Consider the following 12,944-nt stretch of genomic DNA (forward strand, 5'->3'; position numbering starts at 1 on the left):
AGATTAAAAAAAGCACAAAGCTTTAAGGGTGAAGATGTAAAGAGCATAAAGTCCCAACAGTGCTTTGAACTGTAACCATCAAGAGTCTTGCAGGCAGAGGATAGGGACAAGCATAAGTCTATTCAAGGACCTTCATAAATCTCCATAGGTAAATCTTGTGTTCCAGCACTGAGAACCTTTTTCAGCAAATCAGAAGGGGGAATAGTAAGAGTTGCAAGGTTAAGTCATCCAAACTGGGAGACAGTACAATGGTCTGCTGGAATAGCAATGTGCTCTGAACCAGAATGCAAGACATGCCGGTTCCACAAGACACCATAAACGCAGAGGCCAAGACATGTGAAAAACCTCTAGGTAGACAACTCAGGACAGGATGCATGTATCAGGGAAGCCAGGTGAAGGCTGGGCAGTGACTAGAGCAAGGTCTCAATGAGTGTCACTGAACTGGTGTTTCACACAAATCCTGAGCGAAATTACAGTTTAATGAAACATACATTTACAAGCTCAATTACCCCAAATTGTTTTAAGGGCATGGGTAGGTGGCATTTGTATTTTTTCATACTTACCATCAATGTCTGACACAATAAACATTTGGGGCTGTGATAAACCTTCTTGCAAGTTATAGAAATGAACAGTGCTGTCAAAGGTTATAAACCCTATTCTTGTTCTTGAATCACCAGGCAACCTTAAAACAAAGATAACCAGAGTTAAAAATAAATGTCACCTTCTTTTATACTCGTAGAGCAATTCAATTAAAATAAGGAAATACAAAATGAAATGGAAGGTCTTTACTCCAAATACAGCAAGATAGCTAACATATGTCACTGGAGATCACTTTGAGCCCCTACTATATTACAGATTTTACTATGACAGTCAGTCATGCAGTCCTTTAAAGTGTGCTGTTGCAAAGCACTGCACTATTAAGGTGAAACCTTTATTAACAGTGCTTCTAGAGTTCAAACTCAACAGCAAGGGAATTAATCTAAAACTGTTTTTTTTAAACGGATGTGCCTATAATTTACAAATACATGAGAGAATAGCATGAAGCAGACTTACAGATCCATTCAACTACCAACATCCAAGCACATACAGACAGCACACACAGATATAAGTATTCATACATAAAACACACAACGCACATCCACACAAATCATCCACTCCAAATTCAGGCACAATCAAAATATACATGTATGTTTATAGGTAGATAAATGAATGCTTTCACAACTGAGTGAATGGATAAATACAGGATGCTGGGAAATACAAGGATTAACATGTGTGGGTGGATGACTATATGATGCGTGAGCACGTGAACAGATGGATACAAAGACAGGAGGCAAGAGGAGGAGTAAAAGAAAACCTATAGAATCAGCACTAGAATAACAGTGCACCCTGTGCATTATATCCTGGGAACCATACATAAAAAATTACATCATCAATACTCAAATGCTTTACATGGGTAATCATATAAACTAACGTAAAAGGCTACACAAGTAATATTCGTTCTTCAGCATGGATTTAACATACATTTATTTGCAGTTTAGAATATTTTACTACAGAGTAGGATCTCAGTAGTCTGGAGCTACTGGCAGATCAACAGATCACTATCGTGCCCAGGTATCTTCTGGGCTGCACTTTTTGGGCTCCCAGGTACATGGCTCAAACTGCATTACTACCTAAAGAGTAAGTTAATTGAGCACCTTCAGCCCAGAACCTCTGGAACACAGCTCCTACTGTACCAGATCAATTCTATAACACACCTCCCTTGCTAAAAGAAATATCTGAAAAGATCATTTCATCCAACAGTCAACTAGCAACCAGCTACCCATACAGACACGATATCCCCAACAAAAAGACAACAACATTGCAAGACATTGTTTCTGTTAATTCTTTGAGTAAGACTTGAACCTCTACATTGAACACTGGTGACTGGCTCATAGCTTCCAACCAACAATTAATCCTTTTGGTAAATAAGCTTTTGTTGCACCAGATGAAGTACTGGGGACAACCCCATATAATGAGTTGGACTAGCTGCATATGGGCTATGGGTGGCTGTTTTCAATGTTGTTGAGTGCAAAAGTACACTGCTATGTAATATTGAGTATCGAAGATTCCCACGATGACGACAGGGAATAATTCATGTTGGATTTATGTAAGATCCATTGTTGGAGAACTGGGGCCTATGATCAACCACCTTCTCAATCAGAATAAGATTCAATAAACCCGGGCACCTTCTTCAACTTGACAGAAAACATTCAAGGGCAAAAAGGTAAATAAAAAAATAAAAAACACAACAAATGCTGCACATGAAAAAGCTCCCTGCTGCACTACCATACCTTGGAGAGGAATGCCACCTGACATTTGACCCTCCCTTTATCTTCTCCTGCCTCACCCGATTTCCCTCAAACCCAAGTCATCTTAGTTCCATTCTACTGCACATTCACACTCAATCTACACCTCCACGTATAAATCGTTCACATACTCTTAAAGACAATCCTTATTCACAACACCTTCTTTCACTCCATTCATTGAAAGCATCCAGCACCCAATCTACTTCTAATACTACTAAACATCTCTTCATTTCCACTCAGCACTCTCAATCATTGTTTTCTGGTGTACACTGTATAAGCTTCTACAAATGTAAAAAAACATTAACAATCGTTATCCACCACCTCCATAAGCTCAAGCACCTAACTGCTGCTTACTTCTTAAAAACTGAGACCACTAACTAAGACAACTACTCAACCTAACCGTACCTTCATTCATTCATTCATTCCCACTTTTCCTCTCCAGTCCTTTCTTCATTACCTCTCCTCATCTAAAAGCAATCCCCTACAAGCACTCCGGGTACCCATTCCTCTCAGACGGCTCCAAACCCAATAAGATGTAAACTGGAGCAATGCAACTAATCTAACAGCAGACATTGCTCATCACCTCTGACGCAGTGGGCTGAGCTGCAAACTAAGCAATACCTGGACTACCAAGTGCTTTACAAACAGTAACTCAACACCTTATCCACATCCCAAAACAGCAGGCCAATAGCCAAACAGCAACTTCAATCAAAAGGCCTAAAAAAAGATAAATCCTCACTCACTCCTAGAAGTGCTATCCCACAATATTCCAATAACAAGAAACCTCTACTACCTTTTCAGCCAGCCACTCCAGACAAACAAGGGAGAAGAAGTTTCATGGGAAATCTCATACAATATCGGCATAGTGACCCTGTGTCGTGGAAGCTAAAATCCATCATGTGAGCGGGACACAAGCTAAGAGATTAAGGGCCACATTTACAAAGCATTTTTGTAGTCGCTAACGGGCTGAGTCGCAGCATCCGCCCGTTTGCGAGTACAGAAATGCTTTTTGGGATGTACAAAGCCCAAATTGCAATTGGGTAACTGGTTACCCAATTGCAATTTGAGTTTTACGATTGAGCATTAAGAAGGGGCGTGTTCAGGGCATCCCTTCCTAATACCGAATCTGAATGTTATGTATGATTGTTTTGTGACCGTGGATGCGGTTGCAAAACATTTGCAGTTAGCACCAATTTCAAACTGGTGTTAACCCATTCGCAAAAGGGACCCCCTTCCCCTTTGTGAATTCACACAAAAACGTCTTTTACTCTTGAAAAATGAAACTGACACAATTCATTTTTAATTTTTTAAACACAACCAGTTTTCCTTTAAGGAAAAGGGAATGCATTTAAAAAAAAAAAAGATTACTTTATTAAAAAGCAATCAGAGACATGGTGATCTGCAGACCCCAGCAGGTCACCATCCCTGTGATTTTTGCGATTCCCAGGGGGTTGCAAATTACGACCTACCTTGTGAATACTAATGAGGAAGGTTTATTTGCGACCCACCTGCAATCACAAAAGCAACTCAATGGAGTTTCTTACATTTGGAATCGTGATTTCCTAATTGCAATGTGCATGGAATCACAATTAGGAAATCACAATTCCAAATATTCTTACATGTGGCCCTTAGTAACTCTTACAAGTCAACAATAAGCAACTACTAGGCATACAGAACTCATATTTACTTAAGACCAAATATCGATTTCACTATAGAAACCTTGTTATGAGACAATATAGTACACATCCTACATACAACAATCCCTGAGCATCATCCAGCTCTCTCCAGAAATCGTTCAAACAGAAACCACTGTTTTGGGCTGACAGTGAACATACTTCACTAAATCTCTCTTCAACTCAAAAGGTGATCAATGTTCATCCAGTGATGTCAACCTGCGACATTCTGAGCCTCCTCATTCTCACAAATGGCCCTGTTTACCCCCTCCCTTCGGCACAACCTATTTTAGCAGATGCACTTGGGAATTTGAGAGACAGTATGTCCATGGAACATAAAAACCTCATGTATCCTAGGTAGGGGACCACAACATTTTGTCTGATAAACTAGGACTATGCTGGTCACCTGGCCTCCTCACCAATACCGAAGCATTTGCTTTCATGCAACTATTTGATGGACGCACCCCCCTGGCAGGCCACATTTTAGATGCTATATAGATATCAAAAGCTTGATGGCAATCACAAAAATACTCCAAATGATATGACACAATCACATCACTAAATTTAAACTTGACCTTCTTTCATTATTGCAAGTACTCTCTGAAACCAACATGAAGATAGCAGTTAAATTGTTGACAAATCTGAACTAAACTAATTACAAGAAACAAATCTGCCTTTTTCCACATGAAGACAGAAATGTGAATAAAACAATGGGTAGCTGAAATCTTTACTTTGGTGATTCTGCTCAAGGCATAGCCACACACCACAAATGGAAAAGTATATGGTTCAACAGTCATGTAAAAATGAAAAAGAAAGAAACCAGATGCCTGAAAATATGGATAAAATTGTACAACCCTCATGACAAAAAATGACTCCACAGGAAGAAGCAACTTTACAGAACCTCGGTAAGAAAGGTGAAAAGACCCTACTACAATCAAAACAACACTCATGCTGTTTGTACTAAAAAAGAGCTCTTTAAGGCAGTCAATGAATTTGGTAACCTTAACAGAGCCAAAGCAAGTTTTAAAAACTCTCGGGAACTCTTTGATAACACACACCACTGAAAACGCAGCCAATCTTAAATCTTCTACTTAAAGATAAGCAACAAGTTCCATTCTGTACTCTTGCTATCAAGACTGCCTTACTCTAATGCTCTGCCTGAACTTTGCTCCTTCAACCTACTGACAGAAGAGGAATGTACTGAACTTATCAGAGAAAATCCCTGCCATCCAAACTAACTGAAAACTACTCTCCAAAAAGCCCTTACTGATATTCTGGCAAGAGAGATCATCAATTCCCCCTATCAATGGGCGAATTCCTATGTGAATTTAAAACATCTTTAATTAAACCTATACTGAAGAAACAGGGGCTTGACAAGACTGTCCCAACAACTACAAAGTATCAGCAAATGGATGCCTCTTAATTAAACTCATTGAAAAGGTTGCATTTTCCCAGATATCATCCTTTGTCGAATAGCACAAAATAAATGAAAGTAACAAAATGTAATGGAAATGACTAAACTTACTTTTCTAAATGTTCCAGCAAAGACTGGCAGACAACAGCTAAATATCCAGCTTCTATTGCATTATGCGAGACATCCATAACAAAAAGATATACAGCAGGCTGAGGGGGACGAAGCTGGAAAGAAGAAAGTAAATGAAAATGTAAAACATGCCACTAGAAATACGGATTATCTCATACTAATCACAAGATATGAATCATAGTGGCTTGTAGAATTTCTAATCCCAAATGGCCATCTTCTTCTGGACTCGTGGAACCACTTTAAACGTGCTGGAGTGCGCCAGATTAATTATACACGTCACAAAGTAGTACTTTTAAATGTTACAGCCTAGTTTAATCAGGCAGCACAGTCTCCAAAAGGTCTGCTCTTTTCCACAGACCGCAGTTATGTTTCCTCAAATCACACTAAAGTTAGAGAATTACAGAAATGTGCCATGGGTTTGGTCAGGAAGAAAGGCTGTAAGACTGAGTGTCAGCGTCACTAGATTGAATGCAGCTCCTTGTCCCAGAATTATCACTTATCAGAACATTGCAAACCATGCAGAACTCCAAACCTATAGAGACATATATTTAAGGCATTTATTAATCTGTCCTAAAGTCTTTCTTAACATAGTGTCACTAAACTGAGTGTCAGACCTACAGTAAACATCTAAAGTGCAAAAGGTTTTGGGAGGCAATTAAACTGATACTGTGAGGTTTATATCCAGCAGAATAAGGCAAAGATAAGCAACACAGGTTTCTTTGGTGCTAATTACAGGTGTGTAAGTTATATCCAGAGTAAAAAGCCATAAACACACTCTTGGAAGTTCTGAATAATTCTGAATAATCTACTTAAAATCTGAGAGCTCTTCTGTTCTCTATGCATATGAAAAAGCACTGGTAAAAACAGCATTTGGACTGTATAGTAATCCGAGTGGAGCTTGATTAAAGATGAAGTATGGATCCAACATGTGGTGCTAAATTTGTGAATACCCGACATCCAATTGAAGTGCTTCTCACCATAACCTTGTGGAAGACACGTGATTGTCTCTGGACAAAAAGAAGTATGTACTTTAGGTACAGTACTATTTCCTGTGAGTTGTAAAATGGTACAGTGACAAACCATCTTCCTATGAGATAAGTGTTAGATCTTTCAGAAGAGGATTTAAGGTAATTGATTATTGGAGTGTGAGATATTATTTGATGTTTACACCAGGACTGGGTTTTCAGTTTCATATAAAAATGCATGAACCTCAGGTGACAATGTGACAACCCCTCCTCCCAACTGTGTAACTTCCTTGTTGCCACAGTTCTCCAGTCTTGATAGGTTTCAGAATGAACACGCTTGAATCATTCACAGTAATTGACGTGTAATTCCCACAATAAGTTTCAAACAGCAGTATTTTGTAACAAAAGCCTGAAAGCGTTATACACATTTCCACTTTAGTAACTAAATACCATCTCAGGTCAAAACTAAGATAACACCATGCCAAGAGATAATCATAGCTCAGATTTTTAGCACAAATGTTAAAGGAGATATACAGAATGGGTAAATCCTGAAAGGATAGTAGACTGCATTTGAATCTATGAAGGAAACAAATTCTGGAGAACTGTTGTTACAGGCAAGTCACATGCTTCTTCTCCAGCACAGGATCTATCAAATATACACATAATTGAATCAGAACAGTAAGCAGCATATGGTCAAGTTAAAAAGACGAACGACAAAGCAAAATGCATAATATAAAACCATATTAAACAGCTGAAAGAGGGTCTGAAATTGGAACTGCTACTGTGGTACAGCTTCTCCAACTGATGACTCTGGACATTTCTGTATCAAGGCAGTAGTTTTTTATTAAAATGTGGCAGCTCTTCCATGTTACTCTCCTGTAGATAAAAGTAGACACCACAGCATTGTGTGCTCCTGTCAGGGCCAACCACACAGTCATATTTGCGGTCACAGCATTATCGATAGGATGACCTTTCTGTGGATGGTCAAAAGACACAAAAAGTTAAAGTGGTATCCTCAACTTTAAGCCTGGTCAATGTGGAACATGAGGTATCTATGGATATCAAAGGGATGAAATGCCCTCTCTGCAGCATATGTTGCGTTTTGAAAGAATGCCTTCAAAATTACATGTTTGTTTGGATGAAAGTCAAATGGCATGTTCGGTATAAATCTATGAATGGTGCACAATATTGTCATGGTTTTACGAAATCTCAGGAATTGGTCCTTAATTAAATGCTTTTCCCTGGTTCACCATGCAGGCAGATATAAGAGCAAGTAGAATAGCCATTTTCCATGAGATAATTTTGTGTGCTTTGTGCATAGGTTCAAATGGACTTTTCATTAGTTCACTCAGCATCGTCTTTGTTCCTAATCTGGCTGCTGCATTCCTCATAGGTGGCCATGCTGTGAACTCTATTTTTAGGAACTCTTTGATGAATATTGCAGAAAACAGTGATAGATCTATTGCTGATCTGGCAAGCACTTACATGGCAGACACATGAACTGCAAGAAAAAGGTACTTACCTGTAATGGTATGCTTGCATCATCTCCATCTTCAGACTCAAGAGGCCCATTGTACCATTCTAATGGCAATCTAATGTTAAACATAGCACAGAGGATGTAAACATTGTCACTTAATTAGCCCACTGCTGCATTAAAAAAACAACCAAACTTCAGCCAATATGGTCCAAACAAAAGTAGGGTTTTGTGGATACACGGAAATTGTTTTGGCATTCTGTTTTCTTTCCTTTTTAAGTGTGTACTTAGTGTTTTATGTGAAACCCAGAGACAGATGTGTGGTGGGACACAGCAGGTCCTTCAGCAACCAGACAATGGCTACACAAGAATTTTCTTAGCATCCCGTTTTCTGTCTTCTAACTTGGTCCTTAAGTGTCATATGTAAACCAAGCAGAGCCTTCCAGCATGCTTTGACGCTCAAATAAGAAGCCTGATCAAAGCCCCCCACCCTGAATATTCTGGGAGGTTCAGCAGAATTACCTCTGCTCATTCAGATAAGCCTTTTGTTTTCTCCTGCTAGGCATTTCACATCTGTTTCACATTTATTTAGATGTTAATCAGTGGCTGGCAGAATTTTGGCAACAAACACAAATTAGCCTAAAGAAATGTCAGACTGGGAAAAGGTAACTTTCTAAAAGTTACTTTTCCCTAACGTATTAAAAAAACGACTTCACCATTGAATTTGATTTTAATAACTATTAAAGATAGTTGTTCAATTATTCTTATAGCTAGTCCCATGGTGGATACAGTATTAGGTTTTTTTTCTGCACTCCAGTTTTCTACATAGGACAGCTAGGACTGCCACAGTGAAAAATAGCTTTTGGGTCCTAGTCACTGTGAGGACACGTTAACATTCAATTTCTATGCCTTACTTTTCAAAACCATGCACCTTACTGTGCAGCAAAAAGGTATTCATAAGGGTGAGTTATTACTATTTATAATGGAGGTTTTGACCTGTCAATAGAGTTTACTTTTATAGGTCTAGAGGAAGTTTTTACACTGCTACAGTCAGGCTACCCTAGTAGGCCTGAAGCCATGTTTGCACTGTCACTGCAGAGGATGACACAACTGGTGCTGCAGTCTACTAATGGAATTTAACTTCCAGTTCCTGGGCACATCTTGGACCACATACTAGGGTTGAATATACCAATTAGCAATATGCCAATTTGACCATGTTTATAGGGGGAGCACAGGCTTTTTACCACGAGTTAGAAGGGATAAAGTGTAAACAGATCTTAAGCCAGAAAAAATACAGAGTCCAGCAAAGGGAGGGGAGTGGGGGATACGGGGTGAGCACACAGAAAAGGAGGATTTTCTACACAGGCCACCCCAGACATGGGCAACAGTAGAATATTTGATCTGTAGGTGGGCTTCCTTGCTTGGACGACAGAATGCAGACAATTTGCTGCCTTTACAGTGACACTATGCCCCTCTGAATCTCCCTGTACCACTCTGACTAAGCCAATGACCTTGTCCATTCTTCTCACCTCCAGACCCCACCTGTAAAACAACCAACCCTTGTTTGCTCCAAGGTACACTCCAGTAGGTGGACAATACCACAATGGTCAACAAAGTTATGTGGCCAGTTCTGCCCCCAAACCAGGGTAGATTCTGGCCAAAAGGATAACAACCAACAGAGGCTACTGACAGATGTCAGTGTCAAGAGCTAGGCCTCTGGTCATTCACTCTCAGGTGAAGGTTACAATCTGGGGCCTTGGGTAGGCATGACTTCCGGCAGCAAGGCTGGCAGGGAATCCCCCAACTGCTACTGAGGCCTCTCTGGCCTCGTTGGTTTCTCAGAGTGGGGGCTGCACCCTCAGTTGCTAGACACCCTACTTTCACCATCTCCTGGTTGGTGCCCTGAGATGGCCCTTCAGGGTCTACAAGCTTCTTCATCTTAGTTGCACAGCATACATCACAACCTAAGCCTTTCGATGTCTTATTAGGGAAGCCGGTGTGTTCACTGGTGCCTTTTATTTTTTTATCTAATTGTGGTACTGTTGGTTGCCTGGTTCTGCAGAACTTCTAGGCCCTATTTCAGAATAAAGTCAATAATAGGGATGACTCGACAGATTTGGGAGTGCCTTTAAAGTCATAAAGAAAACTATCGACATCTCTTGTGGGTACTGGCAAATCAAAGCATTTAGACACTTTTTTCAACTTAAGGGTGGATGCTCACTGATTCATCCGGAAGGATTTGGCATGGGCTGGGACAGGAAAATCCATTGATAGGGCTGCACAGTCATTCCATTCAGAGCACAGCTTTTCCGATTACCTGAATCTATTGTGATTTCTCAATCTTCCTGGTCATCATCAGTTATTTACCATGTCTGGATCGTTCACAAAGGTGCTGTATGAATCAGTAGAAACACTGCATACACTGTGGGAGCATATGGTCTTGACTAGTGAGCTATCAGAAGCGTAGATGTTGGTACATCCCAAGATGTCTGCTGTCTTGGAGTTTTTGGCTTTTGTTGTTTCTCTTGGAACCTTTTATCACAGTTAACCATTATTATTGTTAAATATCCAACAAAAGCAAGTGGAATTAATATCCTAGATAGGTCAGAACATTGCTGTCATGACGACGCCATTGATGAGGATTACATTTTTAATAGAATGGCTCTCTGGACCTTCTGTGTTCCTTTTCTTATCATGACTCTTCAACAGGTGCTGTTATGGGATATTCATGTTCCTCATCAAAGTCTGACATTTTACCTGGGGTTCTGCTAGGATATATGCAGGTTAAAGTGGTCCTTCATCCTCTGATCAATCTGTATTCAGCAACTTTGCTGGAGGCTGAGATAGTAACTTGGTAGGTGATGTTACCAACAACATTGCTGGAGGCTGAGATGGTATGTAGCTAGGTGATGTACGTTGAGGGAGAATGGAACACCAGTTTCTGAAATTAGAGTTATGGGTGTCAGTGATGGTATTTCTGTTGTTGACTGTAACCTCATTGATGAAGTTGTCCTTGATGATGACTTGGTCGTGAATACTGTTTTGTCGTTATTGACTGTCATCACTTTCTGAGTTTTGGTCACTGTCGAAGATCTGACACACTGTAACTTACTTGTAGATTTCTCCGTTGACGGAGTTGTTGGTAACTTTGTTGTCGTCTGCTGACTGACTTTATCACTAAGCGTGTCTTTAATGTAAATTTCACTGCAAGTGAAAAAGGCTGATGGCAAGAATGGATGATTCTGAGCCTCAGGATATGGAGGACGAGTGAGAGATTTAGAGTCTAATTTTTTGGGGGGGGAGCTCGGGCCAGCTGTTCTTTTTGCCCATGTGAGCTGGCTCAGGCGACTAATTGTGCAGTCTGACAGGACACTTCTTCACCTCTGATTATTTAGGTGGTTGATGGTTCTTCCTTTTCTGAATCTGCTTTAGGGACAGTTTTTTCATGTGAGTAAGATATTTTTGAGCCTTTTTCTCCAATTTTGTTGAAGATTCAACCAGGGAAGTAGGGTCCTTGGTTTTGGATTCCTGTAGCCACAGGAGAATCCTTCCTTCCCCATCATTTAATGTTTTGTAGAAACATTCCTGCAAATATTGTCAATCTTTTGGTTTAGGATCTGCATATCCGCAGTAGATGCATCACTGTGTGGGTCATCAGAACATAGTCTCTTTTTGTTCCCCACAGGAAATACAGGGCCTGAAAATATCTATTTTCGTACACTTTGACATTTTAGAAAGTCATTCTGATGCAAATATTCTAGAGGAAAGTCTGTGAATGAACAGAAAATAATGAAAACATAATGAAAACAGCAATATCAGAACAAAAATGGGCTTATACAGACTTACATGATATAGGCTAAGCAGAGCTTAGGGGGAGTCTCTTCACATATGACGTGGGGTAAAAATCTGAGGAGTGATAGCCTCTTTAGCATGTTATTTTCACTTTGCTTAAATTTGCTGCTTTTTAATGAAGTAGGTTAACTAAGTGACAAAGTTTATGTCCTCTGAACTATGTTTAACATTAGACTGCTATTAAAAGGGCACTGTGGGACTCCCAACTTGACAATAAGGATGATTCAAGCAGGTGAATTCCATGAACTATCAAATACTGGAGAACAGACCTGTGTCTGAGTCATGATAGCAGATATGAAAGGATTTAGTGCGGCTTATAAAATTTGAGATGTTCTATTTCACTGGTTGGGGTTCATTCATTGATGTTGCTCTTGCTTGGGTTAGGATGTTGAAGAATTGAAGGAGAATTTCTAATTTAGAGAATTCCATCTTTTTCAGAGCCATGCCACTAAACCGAACGACACAAAATAACCTTGGTTGAGAATCTCTTTTTCACCCGGTCAAAAGATTCAGATGTATGAGTGGTATACATGGTTCATCCTATAGGTAGAGAATGTCCTTAAAGAGGGGGCATAGCCAACTGCCAGGGAAGATGGCCTCTTTCTAGTGGGGCTCCAACAGGCAGTCAGTAAAATTCCCCATCTATCCGCACATTATCCGTACCTCGAGGCGGGTTGATTTGCGGAATGTGATCAGCTTGTGCCGGGATGCCAATGGTGCCATTATTGGTGGATTGACACCCTCTGGAGGCAAGAGAGGTGCGGCGGTCAAGACAAGGTCCCCAGCCGTGCATTAGCACAAACTGCAGCTGAGCCATCCAGGAAGTGCCTAATGTCTTGCAGCTCCCTGAAATGACCTCCCAGGGAGAGCAGACTGTGCACACTTCGCACTGAAGAGAGGAGAGGAAGACACTGAAGTAGTCAGTGGTTGCGGGGTGAAATAGAGGAGCCATGGTACTTCTTCACGAGTGTCATACCGAGACGCTGCGTGGTGGCATACAAAGACCTGCAGTGAGTGACTAATTGAAAATGGAGCAGCTGCCTAGAGGACTGGCTACCGCTCGCATGGAATCCTAAAGCAGCACTCCCAGTG

General features: G+C 40.4%; 1 protein-coding gene across 4 annotated transcripts in view; it reads right to left on the reverse strand.

Annotated features, from left to right (window-relative positions):
- SEC24B (SEC24 homolog B, COPII coat complex component) overlaps positions 1-12,944 on the reverse strand; it is a 667,989-nt gene that overhangs the window by 423,000 nt on the left and 232,045 nt on the right. For all 4 annotated transcript variants that reach the window (XM_069241169.1, XM_069241160.1, XM_069241150.1 and 1 more), the window contains exons 11-12: positions 5,544-5,656; positions 564-682 (exon numbers count right to left, since the gene is read on the reverse strand). In XM_069241169.1, coding sequence (XP_069097270.1) covers positions 564-682; positions 5,544-5,656 — 232 coding nt within the window. The remainder of the gene's footprint in view (positions 1-563; positions 683-5,543; positions 5,657-12,944) is intronic.

The sequence above is a fragment of the Pleurodeles waltl genome, chromosome 1_2 (assembly GCF_031143425.1).
Source record: "Pleurodeles waltl isolate 20211129_DDA chromosome 1_2, aPleWal1.hap1.20221129, whole genome shotgun sequence".
In the NCBI taxonomy this organism is placed as follows: domain Eukaryota; kingdom Metazoa; phylum Chordata; class Amphibia; order Caudata; family Salamandridae; genus Pleurodeles; species Pleurodeles waltl.